The 15320-nt window shown below is 38.6% G+C and overlaps 1 protein-coding gene across 3 annotated transcripts in view; it reads right to left on the bottom strand.

The window, feature by feature from the left end:
- adck1 (aarF domain containing kinase 1) overlaps nt 1-15320 on the bottom strand; it is a 75397-nt gene that overhangs the window by 36715 nt on the left and 23362 nt on the right. For all 3 annotated transcript variants that reach the window (XM_047344697.1, XM_047344698.1, XM_047344695.1), the window contains exon 4: nt 5075-5278. In XM_047344697.1, coding sequence (XP_047200653.1) covers nt 5075-5278 — 204 coding nt within the window. The remainder of the gene's footprint in view (nt 1-5074; nt 5279-15320) is intronic.

Raw genomic sequence — 15320 nt, 5'->3', positions numbered from 1 at the left:
CATGACCACTTTGCTGTAATCCTTTCAGCTTTCAGTCATTGGCAACCTGTTAGAACGTAGCTATGGTACAAAGATCAGGCCTGTAAACATTTATTTTCTTAAAAACACTGGTACCACAGATATAGAGACAACTAAGCATTCCTATAAAAAAAGTTGACCTGTTTTTTCCCCTTTTGCAAGTCGATCAGATGGTCAAGGAACTTTAATTAATAATCCGTTACTTTCTGTTTCTGTTGTCTATTAGCTTCTTTTCAAATTTGGAAAGAACAGAGAAGATGTCATTCAAGTATGGGAGATGTTTGTGAATTATCATAAATCTGGAAATAACTACAAACTGTGGTCCTTTTCCTGCCCACAACTCAGAGAAACATGTAAACTAGAGGGTGACACGGGAGTGGATTTTCTCTCCTGTCCCATCCTGCTCCCACAGAAAAAAATCCTGTCCCATCCCACTCCTAATAAATTGACTTCCACTCCCATGTCGCTCTCATTTAGAACGACTCCCACTCCTGTGCGACTCCCATTTTTGTTTTCTTCATTTAGTCTTTTGGCAATTTCTTTGAAGGACCAATTAGGTCCCTGTTTTTAGCTGTAGTAAAGGCTAGTTAAAGTAAAAAGAATAATAATGAAGAAATAATAAAATATCAAACAAGGAAACAGGCCATGCCTATCTTAGTTGAATAAACAAAATGTACATAGTTGTATTTTACTCATTTATTAAGTGATTGTTTCCTTTGAACAATGACATTACTTTTATGTTTCAAATTGCCGAAACAAAAGAAAAATGCACCTAGCAAGAAAACTGTACTTGGTGAACAAAAGTGCAAAATGGCATTACCTTCACAATTTAGAAACTGTACCTCAATGGTTGACAGCCCTGGTTTTAGGTGTACAGGTCCTTCTCAAAATATTAGCATATTGTGATAAAGTTCATTATTTTCCATAATGTCATGATGAAAATTTAACATTCATATATTTTAGATTCATTGCACACTAACTGAAATATTTCAGGTCTTTTATTGTCTTAATACGGATGATTTTGGCATACAGCTCATGAAAACCCAAAATTCCTATCTCACAAAATTAGCATATCATTAAAAGGGTCTCTAAACGACCTATGAACCTAATCATCTGAATGAACGAGTTAACTCTAAACACCTGCAAAAGATTCCTGAGGCCTTTAAAACTCCCAGCCTGGTTCATCACTCAAAACCCCAATCATGGGTAAGACTGCCGACCTGACTGCTGTCCAGAAGGCCACTATTGACACCCTCAAGCAAGAGGGTAAGACACAGAAAGACATTTCTGAACGAATAGGCTGTTCCCAGAGTGCTGTATCAAGGCACCTCAGTGGGAAGTCTGTGGGAAGGAAAAAGTGTGGCAGAAAACGCTGCACAATGAGAAGAGGTGACCGGACCCTGAGGAAGATTGTGGAGAAGGGCCGATTTCAGACCTTGGGGGACCTGCGGAAGCAGTGGACTGAGTCTGGAGTAGATACATCCAGAGCCACCGTGCACAGGCGTGTGCAGGAAATGGGCTACAGGTGCCGCATTCCCCAGGTCAAGCCACTTTTGAACCAGAAACAGCGGCAGAAGCGCCTGACCTGGGCTACAGAGAAACAGCACTGGACTGTTGCTCAGTGGTCCAAAGTACTTTTTTCGGATGAAAGCAAATTCTGCATGTCATTCGGAAATCAAGGTGCTAGAGTCTGGAGGAAGACTGGGGAGAAGGAAATGCCAAAATGCCAGAAGTCCAGTGTCAAGTACCCACAGTCAGTGATGGTCTGGGGTGCCGTGTCAGCTGCTGGTGTTGGTCCACTGTGTTTTATCAAGGGCAGGGTCAATGCAGCTAGCTATCAGGAGATTTTGGAGCACTTCATGCTTCCATCTGCTGAAAAGCTTTATGGAGATGAACATTTCATTTTTCAGCACGACCTGGCACCAAAACCACTGGTAAATGGTTTACTGACCATGGTATCACTGTGCTCAATTGGCCTGCCAACTCTCCTGACCTGAACCCCATAGAGAATCTGTGGGATATTGTGAAGAGAACATTGAGAGACTCAAGACCCAACACTCTGGATGAGCTAAAGGCCGCTATCGAAGCATCCTGGGCCTCCATAAGACCTCAGCAGTGCCACAGGCTGATTGCCTCCATGCCACGCCGCATTGAAGCAGTCATTTCTGCAAAAGGATTCCCGACCAAGTATTGAGTGCATAACTGTACATGATTATTTGAAGGTTGACGTTTTTTGTATTAAAAACACTTTTCTTTTATTGGTCGGATGAAATATGCTAATTTTGTGAGATATGAATTTTGGGTTTTCATGAGCTGTATGCCAAAATCATCCGTATTAAGACAATAAAAGACCTGAAATATTTCAGTTAGTGTGCAATGAATCTAAAATATATGAATGTTAAATTTTCATCATGACATGGAAAATAATGAACTTTATCACAATATGCTAATATTTTGAGAAGGACCTGTACATCTGCTCCAGAACACCTGATTCAAATTCTGACATGATCTCCTATACAGGCATCAAGAATGGAGGGTCAAACTGGACAAAATTAATACAATAAAATCATCATTAAATAAATAAATGTTGTGAATGTTCCATAAGTGAAGTAAATGTAACATAAAAGAAATGTAACATCAAATGTGCCGTTAAATTAAAGGTACCATTTATTTATTTATTTATTTAATGCATCATTAGAAACAATAAATGTACCATTATATCATGAAATGGACTATTATGCAATTAAATGTGCCACTGAATAATTAAGTATAATTTTTTTTTTTTAAAGATATCTTTTCAGCACTAGTGGCCTTTATTTTTCCATTTTTTGACAGTAGGTAGACAGGAAAGAGGGGTAGAGAGAGGGGGAGACATTCGGTAAATGTCGCCGGGTCCGGGACTCGAACCCGGGACAGCCGCCATTCGAGGACTGTAGCCCCTGTATATGGTCGCGCGCTTTCGCCCCTACACCACCAGCGCCGCCCTAATTAAGTATAATTTTAAAGATGACATGACGTAATTAGTGGTACACTTAATATTTAATGATGTATTAAATAAATTGTACATTTAATGGTACATTCAATTTTTTTCTACATCACAACGTATTTATTTAATATCTTCCCTTGATGAAGCCTTTCCCCTCTACTGTGGCCAAGGCTCTTAAATCTTTAGTGCGCATGCGAGCAATCTGGTCAGATGACACTTGACACATGATGGTACTTTTCATTTGACGAATGAAGAGATGCAGGGCTGATTCAATCCAGAATTTGCCTTACAAGTGTCCCTTAATCACTGGTGAACTTGATTACGACTAAACATGTTTTACAAGCAGCATACAGCGTGTTAACACCGCTGCATTCAACTCTCCTGAAGTTCGGTAATATTTACGACTTTCCAGTCAGCTCTATGAGTTTAATAGATAAGTCCTTACTTCTGACTTTACGTTGCAAATCCAATTTTACCACGTCCAGTTCTCCACCTGCGTTTGCTCCCTCCATTGCTGTGTTCTGAACTGTAATGAAGAGGTCTTCATTACTTGGACTATTTTTATTTAAGTAATTCATAGCACTTTAAGAGCACCTTTGCAATCTATTAAAAGCACTCAATCTAGCACTTTAACAAACACTTTATTTAGAACTGCACTTTAAGCATGGATTTGCACATAAAGAATCATTTGCACACAAGTTTTAACTCTTTATTGAATATTTATTAAGTATTTTAATAATGAGCATATAGCTTTTTGTTCCAGGCTCTGCACAGCTGCTCCTCATTGACAATTGGGTTGGGTGTCTGTGAAAAGAGAATTGTTATTCAAAGCAAACAAGGTCTCATGTTTTGAAACTTGAGCAAATGTTTGTATAAAATCAGTTTAAAAGTGTGAGTGCAGGAGAAGTGTTGTGCTAAAAAAGTAACTCATCTGTCTTTTCTGTCTTCTCCAGAGTGTTTGGACAAATACTTCCTCAGGGGTCCAGACACCATTTATAGGTTCCGGGAGAGACCATGGAAAATGTGGGGGATTTGTGCACATAGTAGTTCTGAGGTTTAATGGTGTTTGGGTGTACGTTTAAAAAGAAAATATATATTTATAAAAAGTAAGGAGGAATATGTATATATTTGATAAAATGTATGTTTGAGTTGGAAGTTGTGAAATGTTAAATTCCATGTAGAGAATGGTTTAGTCCTTTATCAGCTGTGCTTATTTAAGGCTGCAATTGTGTCTTTTAAGGAGGCTTGATGCTGTTAGGCTGAATGGTGTGCGCCTGAATAAACCAACTGCTACTTCCGCCTTACTCTGCCTCTACTATTATTTGTCACTGGAAGACCAGCCGCAAAGGCCACCAGGTAACATGAACGCAGGTGGAAAACATCAATCAGAAGAACTGTTGGCTTGTGGGTCGTGTAGCACAATGGCGGCGTCGATCCAAGTTTTTTTTCTTAAAGTTTATAACAAAGTCTCATTTTTACATTTCCAAAGACAATTGATCCTAGTTTGTTTTCCCTCATATTGGTTAGCTCCCGCTCCCGTCTGCTCCCGTTCATTTTTTATCCTGTACCGTCCCAATCATGGGAATCCCGTGACGCTTGGGATTGTTGAAAAAATGTCAGCCCCTAATGCAAGCCATCACAATTATAAACATCTGGAGTTTGCTAAACTCTACTGCGGGTTTTACTGCAACTGTCTGCTTTAGTCAGAACAAATTAAGACTGGGTTTTTTAGCAACAAATCTACTGGTGGGATTAACATGAAACAACGGATGATTAACTAAAGCACCTCATGCCCACTGTACAGTATGGTTGTGGATCTGTCATGCTGTGGGCCTGTTTCTTATCTGTAAATTATTTTCTTATCCCCATACTCCACAATTTGTAGTTTCTGAAAATTCGATGATACGATCTTGTTCATAACTAAATAATCAATGATGTCTGAAGGGAAAGCAAGCAGAAACTACCTTTGTTTCAGTGTATTAGTGCTTAACCTTCAAACCTATGAAGGTTGCAGCGCAGGCTAAGGGCCAATTTTGGCCAATAGCTGTCGCTGCGGGGTATGTACTGTACCTCCTTTCCAAGATCTTCTCTGATGACTCGCCGAATCTCCTCCATGGTGCTCTGAGGAGCTCTGCTGTGGAGCACCTTCAAGGTGGAAGTGTACTCCTCAGGGAGCAGATAGTCCAAAGCACCGAGGTGTTGGCCCACTTTGATGAAGGTGCCCCGGTTGGCGCAACACAAGTCTCGAAGCCGCTCTGCTGAACGTCGATGCACCTTCAGGGGATCAAATAAACAAATTAATTAATTTATTGTGCAAAACACATAAAATCTTCTAATCAGTATGAGATAAATGGTCCCAGATTTTCTATAAATCTGGAAAGATACAAGCCATCATCAATGGTTCCTCTATCAAGATCAGGTGAAATCTGAGAATTTGCAGCATGGAGGTTCATATATTGTCTAAAACCTTCCCTCCTCCACTAATAGGAAAACGACAATAGTTTCTTTATGTATCTGACTTTGTGCTGGAAGGCATCATCACACTGAGGCAGAAGAGGAACAAACACAAAGACTGTGTGTTGGTCCCGTCCCGTCTGTCCCATTTGAACCAGCTGGAAGTGATAATGCTTATAGAGAGTTCGTCTCCTGAGACCCGTGCAAATAAAAAGGCGTGAAATTAGCTCCCCTTAACCCCAGTAACCCTCACCCCACACACTCACACACACCAGACAGACACACAGCTGACTCCCACAGGAACGTTTGACACCAGTGTCATCTGGCTGATGATGACAACGCAATGACAGAAACAAGTCACCAGAGATTACCAGATGAGCCTTTTTCTGCATTTTGTTACAGCAGCGCCACCTTCTCACACTGGAGTGCATGGAGCGCTCCTTCAACACCAAACACAGTGGCTGGAATAAATACCGTTTCTGCACATACAAAAACGGATAGGAAGGTATTCAAAATTTAAATCAGATTTTACTGTACAAACGTTTAAAAAAAAAAGAAAAGAAATAAAACTACAAATAAATCCCAAAAGCAAATTCGGAAGAAAAAACATCTTTGATGATCAATGATTGCAAAACAGTTTACATTTTAGAGGTAATATTAAATGGAGTATTTTAACAAAAATAAATTCTATATAAACTGTCATGACAAATCAGGCATTAAATGGTTTTGTCTTATTTATAAGCATGTGTCCCTATAACAATAAAGTTATTGAAATAAAAAATAAATACATTTTGATATATAATAGAAATGTTCCTACAAAGATCCTAAATTATGGTGGTATACATTGATCTCATTAACCTTTCTTTATTTTAAAAATGCATACTTCCAATGTGTTTCAAGTGAATCACAAGTCAATTTATAGAATCAAATGAATGTGGCTTTTGCCATTAAGGACTGCTGCATGCAACTGTAACAATTGCTAAATTGTTAAATGTGGAAATATAAATTTAAATTATAAAGTTATCAGAAGCCTAATTTTACAAATACACAATGTACTGATACTAAAAACAAAATATTTTGAAATTTTACAAGGACAAATTAACTAATAAACTACAACTACCAATAATAATAATGATAAGAAGACGAAGAAGAAGTTAATGCTAAATAGAGTCTAATATAGTCTATATAAAGGCCTCTATCAGAAGGCCTGGTGCCTCTGGAAACATGATGTGAGCTGGGTTTTCAGTTAAATCTTAACTGCCTCTCTGGAACATTTTACATTCAGATGAGATTAAATTAACCTGTATGAACCTTGCAGCTCATTATCATGATTACTTGTTTGCAGGAGATTATGTCATCATCATGTCAGACTGATCAACAGCCTTCAAGGGGCAAATTTTAAAAGACTGTGACTGGAAACTCATTCTGGAAGTTGTTCAAGCCCAAAGTGACGTCGACTCGTGGTTCGATCATCAGATCGATCGCTGCTCTTCCTCTTCTCTCCTCTCCTCCAGTAATCAGTCAGCTTTTTTAGATGAAGGCGGGCAGTCAGCTGGAGGATGACATCACCATGGCGATGCAGCGCTCTGAAAGCCGGAGGGCAAACGCTGCTCGTGGATAGGCTGACACCCGCCACCGCCCACCACCCCAGCGCACGCGCAGTCCACTGAGATGGGCTATTAGCGATTGAGACACAAGGGTTAATTTGTGAGAGATACGGGTTGGTGCAGAATGCTTCACAGTATCTCCACACTCATTCTCTACACTCAGATGGGGATTTGAAGGAAAGAAAAAGCTGCAGGAGTCTGGTGGTGGGATGGATATGAGGTTGAGGCAGAAAGAAAGCAAAAAGGAGGCTGAAAAAACAAGAGAATGAAACCCAAAAGGTGCATCCGACTGGTAACTTTAGAAGCTTCAGATCCTTTAGTCAAAGCATCACTTTGATTACATTGAAGACGTAAATATGCGATCTCTCAAGCAGGCAGGCCACAACTGCTTGGCAAACTGGTATCCATTGGGTTTAGCTCCTCTCTTGCCAAAGAAAAGCAGTCTCAACTCTTTTTCTGATGTTTCATCCATTGATTTATAAATGTTAGGGTAATGAAGACTGGATCTTGTTTTTCTTGGTGTTTCTGTTCAAACATGAGGATCTTGAGGCCAGCTCCCTGCGGAACCTGACGGTGGACGGGCTTCAGATGCCATTAAGCACAGATGGCAAATTGCTTTGTGGGAGAGCACCCCCTCCTCCTTGCTTTGTGCACTTTGATAGTGTTGCAGGGTAAAGTCAACAGATTAACCACACTGGTTAAATCAATTTGACACAGATCCTCGCTGCAGAGAAAAGTTCAATGATCTAAACTTACATTAATCATACAATAAACCTCAAATTAGTCTAAATATTAAAGGCTAGACAGAAAAAAATAAGTATCTGACATTATCAAAAGCCCTGAAAAAAAAAATCAAGAAGCAAACACAAAGGCATGAATGTACTATGTAACAAATAAATCTAGAAACATATCCAGAATGAAACCCTTTGTCTCTAGAGTCAGAGGTGTGGATATGTTGTGTGCAGCTGGAAAGCAGAGTGCGAGCTCCAGCTGCAGTAATTGATTTCTGCAGCCCCACCACGACTAAATGACTGGGATTAGTGGACTATGAACAAGACCTATTTATTACTGGGATGCTCATGATTACCTCGTTACTCAGTTCTCTGGGGTTCATCTCTCTGTCCGTCACTGGGGAGGGGAGAGGCTACGCAGTGTTTGTGCTGAGATTTAAGCCTGTATGGTCAATAAGGCTCGGCTACAAGTATTATAGCAGCAAAGCCACTCTCAAAGAGTCCTCCTGCAGTTAATGCTAAGGCTCCGCTGCTCCGGATAATATCAAACATTTTATTTATTTTAACAAAGCCCGACAGAAACACGGCAAATTGGGAAAAAAAACCAAAACTTAATGCTGTATTATTTCTCTGAGCCCCTGCTGTGCCACTATGATGCAGCTTTCCCATTGTAATACCCTGAGAACAGCAAGGATGTGGGGTTAAGGGATAAATGTCTGGGAAGTGAAGAAAAGAGAGTGCACGGAAAGATGGGGGGCGCTGATTTTTCCAACAGCAGGCACAGTTAATTTCATGCTCTGCATTTTATTTTCATGCCTGAGTGGTGCTGCCTGGTGCTGCAAGAACGGCAAAAAGACTCTCTGCCACGAGCCAGTGGACGCTCAAGATCAGTAAAAAACAGCCAAGCTTATGGCAAATACATAACATATTCCAGAAAGCCACCATCACTGGTCATTACAAATATTTCCCCAACATTAGAAATATTTGGAAGTGGTGGAATTAAATTTTACCGCTCACCTCATTATTAGGACCAAAAAATACTGAGGCAGTTTCCCTTTTATGTTACCAGGTTTGCTCACATCTTAGAAGGGATATTTGTCCATTCCTCTGTACTGAAATACTATTTTTGTTAAAGGTTTAAAGCCTGTTTCTTGGTCACTCAAAGCTTAAGTTCTCTTTGGAGACTTTCTGTAGGACTTTGGTCTGGAGACTAGCTAGGCCAATCCACAATCTTATTGTGCCTCTTCTTTAAACAATTCTTTTTTGCTTTGTCATTATTATATGGGCCACTGTCATTCTAGAATACCCATCAAAAACCCATCTTCAGTGTTCTGCACCAGGGAAGAATGTTCTCATTTAAGATTTTATGATACATGGCCCGTTCTTTTGGCCTCTCAACCGTCCTTTACCAGGCGCAGAAACACAGGCCCAAAGCATGACGTTTCTACTTGTGTGCTTGACTGGGGATGATGTTATTCAGGTCGAGGTCAGTATTTCTCTTCCTTCATGCACGTTTGGCCAGGTCAAAACTGAAGAGTTCAATTGACCACTAGTGGTACTTTTGCCGTCTTTAATTTCTGGAATTTGTTTGACAAATTTGATCCAAAATGACCACTTATGCTGTTTTGTTTACCTCTGAAGTGAGAACATTATATGAGAATGGCATCAAAACTAAGTTAACCCTGTTTCAGTGTTTGCAATTTGTACCTTCAAACACTGTAGTGATATGTTCACTAAAGGACGCTGTTTAGTCATTTTTGTGTAAATGATTTCATCAAAAAAACATTTTACAGAAAAGTAGAATTTTCTATTTTTTCCTCAAGTACCAGTTTTATTGTCAAGGCATTTGTGATGAATATTTGAGTTTTGGGTTAATGTTATTAACATACAGAGTAACCAAAGTAAAGGTTATCATTTGGAAAATGCAGTTTTCAAATAATTTATTGGTAAATGGTAAATGGCTTGCACTTGTATAGCGCTTTATCAAGTCCCCAGAGACCCCAAAGGTGTTTCACACTACATTCAGTCATACACCCATTCATACACACATTCACACACTGACAACCAAGGAGTAAATGATCTACAGCTGCGAGAAGGCGCTTTAAAGCTTGTGACAACTATAAGCTGCTCCTGTACCACTGAAAAAATTAACTGAAACATTAACTTAAAGAAAACCGAGAAAGACTGAATACAAGCAAAATGCCTCCAAAATGAAATTCCTATTCTTCTGATTACAAACTGCAGGTAGTAAAAAAAAGGTAATCCAGAAGCAAAAAGTAAGTTGATGGAGTTGTTCAGAAGCAACATTGAGTCAGAAGAATTTAATGGATTCAGTGATGTAGAATGAGATCGCGAGCTTGGTGAATTTGCTTATCCGTTACTTGCTTGTCAGACTCGCTGGCTTATGTCAATTTAGCATATTCAGCTGAAGAATTGTTAATGTGTTACGTTAACATACCGGGCACCTTTTCAGCCTGTTGTTCTGCGTGCTATTGTGTAGTTGAATAACTTGCCTTTCCAGATTAAATGTCTGTTCTTGCACTTGGATTTTGTGAAAAAAATGTCTAAATAGATGTGATTTACATACGTTTTTTTCCTTATCATGACGCATTTATTGACTGATACGACTTACACACTGCAGCAACTTATAGTCCAGAAAATACGGTAGGCCTCGCAGTCCGTCTTAGGCAGATTGACATCTTCTGTGATTTAATATTGGACCCTGTTGGAGATTGTATGACATTTCATGAGGATTGTTTTTGCTGACTTGTCACTGACAAGCTTTCAATTTATTTGCCTCTGAAAACTGGAGATGTTTACAGTTCCTTCCCAGCTTTTCCAGCTGTAGATTACTGCATCTGTCTTAATCTGCTAAATACTAAATACTGCTCCTTCTAACAAGTCTGCTTAACAAGGTTTAACAATCTTCCCTTGTGATCACTTATCATTAAACGTTGAGTAAAGCTATACAGATAGCGACAATCAAGCTTGTAGTCAGTCAGAAACTTCTTTCTTTGTTACAACTGATACCTTAGATTTGTTTTTGTAAGGCTATATTAAATATAAATCATATAAATATAAGGATTCCAGTAACTTTTAAAATTTAAAAACTCAGGCAGTAGCTTGTTTCATTACCTATTTGAACTAATTCTACTTAAACTCCACACATCAAGCTGAGATTCAACTCCTCCTTCAGTTTCTCCTCATTTTTATTCACAGCAGTAAACAGGGAACGTCAGCTGCTGTGGTTGTCTGGCTTTAAAAACATTCATGGGGCCAACAGAAAAACAAAAAGATGATTGCTTAGAACGAAAACAGAAAATTGGTTGAGGGTTCATCTGAAAAGAGTAATGACAGAGACATAAACACAACACCTCTAAAAGGATAGCCAACTTTAGTGACTTCATAGGTCACCATGGAAACAAGCATGTCCAAACCATGTCTGTCATCTCACCGTGTTTGATCAATCACGATTTCTTTTAAATGATCCAAACAATTCGGCCTTATCAACATATTTTTTGATATGTGATTAAATAGTAAAGTGTTTTCAGGTTTAAGGGAGTGGGGAATTAACATAATAAAATTATCCTGCACATCATGTTGCAGTGCAGTGGCCACTCCTTTAAAAAACACAATATGGTGTGATTTCTGTGGCGCCATGCCAGCTGCCACGGGACTCGTCTTTTCTGGTTGGCACAAAGGAAAAGAAATAAAAAACAGAAAAACATCAGCGACAGTGGAATAGAGTATTTACGCCGCTGTCGCTGCTGAAGAGCAGCTTGTCAGCCATGATGTAACCACAACGGGCAGTCGGGAAGCAAATGTTAAACGTTCCCTACTCTCCATCATCCCTCAAGGATTTTCCTGCCTCGGACTTGTTTGGCTGATAATCTGCTGCCATGAGCATGTCAAGGTCAGCAGTTGTCTGGCCCCACCTTGTATTTACATAGCTTGTCCCTCACAAGAGCAAGAGCTCCAAGAGTGGTGGTGGACCCTTATCAGGGCTGAGCACACTCCCTGTCATGATGTGCAGTCAACGTTGACATCTGCTGGAGGAAAGATGGATTGCAACACTATGAGAGTGTACTGTAACAATATCAGATTACTTTCTTTCATCTAAAGGACCAAAGTCTAAAATCAAGAGCCAGAACAATGGTGGTCCTAGAGTTAGGTAGGCTATATTGAAGAGACATGCAAAACTTAAAATTTGTGTTTATTAAAGAAGGTAAGGGGTGAACCCAACTTCACACTACTAGAGGTGAAGCACCCTAGGTGCTTCTCAGTTGATTTTGAAATCATACCGTGTTTGAATATTTACCATAAAAAAGATGTATTATTATACCAACATTTTGGTATATATATATATATATATAAATGCCTGGCACTTAAAAAACAATAGCATACCAAATATTGCATCCAAGCGGTCCTTTGAGACTGTGATATTGTGATGACAGTGATTTAGTTTCGATTAAGAATAAACAAAGAAATGAATACTTCAGCTAAAGACTATGAGAAAAATCAACAGCCAACAACTATAAATAAAGTAGTAAGTTGTCTCAACCTGTCAGCTTTCAACACCAGAACTACCACAATAGAAAAGGAAAAAGAGCCTCACTTGGCTCCAAATATTTCCTTACCATTTATTCTTACTGATATATTTCTGCTGGTGTGTCATTTCTTCCCTTTCTTTTATTAAGAGAAATAGTGGTTCACCTTCATTGACACCGTCAACAATAAATATTGAAAAGTATAATAAAATATGGACTATTTCAAAGCTCTCTGAATTTCTAAATTAAATGAATTAGGTTAAACTACACACTGCTCAAAAAAATTTAAGGAACACTTTTTAATCAGAGTACAAAATCAAGTCAGTTAAACGTCTGGAATAATGATCTGGTCAGTTTAGTAGAAACAGTTGTTAATCAGTGTCAGCTGTTTTGGTGTTACTGAAATTAACAAGTGGGTTACAACATTAAAGGCTAGTAATGAACTTTTCTGGAATTTTCAAAATAAATCACAGTAACATACTCCTAACTCAGCCCAGGAACAGAAGGACAGCGGACTTCCCATGACGTCACTGTTTGAATAAAACCCCATGTTCCAACAAACAGGCCTCTTCCAAAGAGTGGCAAAAAAGGTGGGATGAAGAAAAGAAAGGAAGATGGTTTTACAGAATCAACAAGATAGTAGGAGAAGTAAGAACAGGAAGAAGGAGCAGAAAAGAGGAAAGATTAATTACAAGATTAAGAATAGGACATACAGGACTTAATTCTACATTGTTCAAGATAAAAAAACATAATACAGGAAAATGTGATCATTGTGGAGAGGAGGAAACAATAGAACATGTAATATTGAAGTGTCAGAAATATGAACAAGAAAGAACAATTTTAAGGAGAGAATTTGTAGGTATTAAAGAAATTTTTATTTTGAGAGATACTTTGCAAAGAAGTTTAGGTAGCAAGCATATTCAAATTATAATCAGATTTTTCAAAAGCACTAAATTAATAAATAGAATTTAATTGTTGTAATAGTAAAATAAGATTTAAAACCATGAAGAACCACACTCCATACCAGTCGGTGGCGGTAATGCACATCATAACGTTATTTGCCAACTGCCAAAAAATAACACAGAAGAAGAAGAACAGGCCTCTTCCACACAGGTCCCCAGCGGAGCTGGAAGTAGTAATGTCTCCTGCTGGCAAGCAGACATAACTCTTCCAACTGGATCCAAGTGTCATACAATCACGCAATGCAAGAAATTTAAGTAATGATTTGCTGTTCGAGTATCCGGCATTCATTCACATTAAGGGTGTAATAAGACGAGCTTGACTTGACTTTCCTTCTGAGGCCTCCAGAAGCAGCCCTAATCGAAGCGGATTTCCCCCACAGCCTGGAAAAGAAGGCCGGGACCACATCGCACGCCTTCCTGCGTACACGTCCAGGTAGCGAGAGCTACCCCCCATATTGTGGCCACTCAAGGAGCCGAACATGCCTTTGTCGTACGGTTCGGCTGGGCCAGGCAGAACGAGCCGCCCTACCCCACAGCTACGGAGGTTAGCTGCAAGTTAACCCTTTGTTTACCCACAAGTGGATGTTTTTCTCAATGCCCTGGAAAACTTCTCCTCAGCACGGTTCACGTAAGAGGTAGTGTTTGGACAGAGAATAATAGTTTAGAGGTAAATAATCTAAATAATGTTTGTTTTGTTTTGAGAAACTCGGCTACAGTAAGTGCTAGCAGACTAGCACTCGGCTTAGGATGTGTTCTGTGTTGTGTTTTTAAAGTTAAGACAAACTTTATTTAAAGGGTGGTTTTTAAACACAGATGCTCGGCCATAACGCGCCATCCACGCTTATGCATTTCAACTCTTTTATTAGTGGTATTTTAAGGTATGTGTTTGATTCTGATGACAAGCTATAAGTTTCTTTTGTTAGCTCTGGACGTGCTAGTCCACTTTATGAGTCAGCTGAAGATCATTTACCCAGAAATATTCTTAATATTTCCTCAAATACTATTGTAATAGATGTGATAACTAATTAAACACCATTAAGACCCACTTATCTAGAACGGTTTGGTTCTTATCCAAATAATTCCTTAAATATTATTTTAATATTTCTGTAATAATATTTCCTTAAATATTATTTTAATAAATAAAAGGCAGCTAATTAAACACCATTGAGAATCAGTCATCCAGAAAGTTGGTTTTATTCAGCAAATCATTCTTTAAAATGTTATTTTTTTAAATAATATTTTATCTGATCTTGCATTGTGAATGGTTGTCTAAACGTTTGCTGATTATTTTCTAAGTTGGTTCCAAGACTAACTTAACTTCATTTCCAGATTCTTCAAGATAATCCTTGGTTCTCAAACATAAATAACATTGCATGGTAATGTTGCATCACTCTTTTGGTCATGATTTTCAATCATCTTTAATCAACTTGTTTATATTGTACATATCACATTAGTCTTCCTTATCCTTTAATTCTGCTTGGTAGTTTAGTTGGATTGTTTTAGCATAGTAAAGAGTTTGTTGATTGAAATATGTTTGACTTTGAGTTGACTTATTTTTGTTAATAAATTCTTGTATTTTAAGAAATTGTGTGAATTCATTCCATATTTGTGCAGAGTTTATGCTGTTCAATAATGTCAGAGCTCATCTCATCCCTTTCAATTTTGTCCTAATATTCACAGGACAACCCTTAACAGACCAAAATATTATTTCATAAAATATTACAGTATTAATATTAAATAATATATTTATATTCATCATCACAACAGCACTAAAGGGGCATCAATGAGGAGATTTTGCAGGTGGAGGCCACAGACATTTTTTACCTTTTTCTTTTTTTTTTTTTTTGACTGCTTTTACGTAGTTTTGCATTTGACCAGTGTCAGTGTGACTACAGGTAGCATGAGATGATACCTGGATCCTACAGAGGTTGCACAGGCAATCCAACTTCACCAGGATATATTGATTGTTGTGTCTCCCAGCACAATCTCAGTCCCCTCTGGTCTGAATGTTTCTG

This window comes from Girardinichthys multiradiatus, chromosome 19, assembly GCF_021462225.1.
Source record: "Girardinichthys multiradiatus isolate DD_20200921_A chromosome 19, DD_fGirMul_XY1, whole genome shotgun sequence".
In the NCBI taxonomy this organism is placed as follows: domain Eukaryota; kingdom Metazoa; phylum Chordata; class Actinopteri; order Cyprinodontiformes; family Goodeidae; genus Girardinichthys; species Girardinichthys multiradiatus.
The sequence above is the reverse complement of the archived record's forward strand: the minus strand, read 5'-3'. Positions and strand labels throughout refer to the sequence as shown.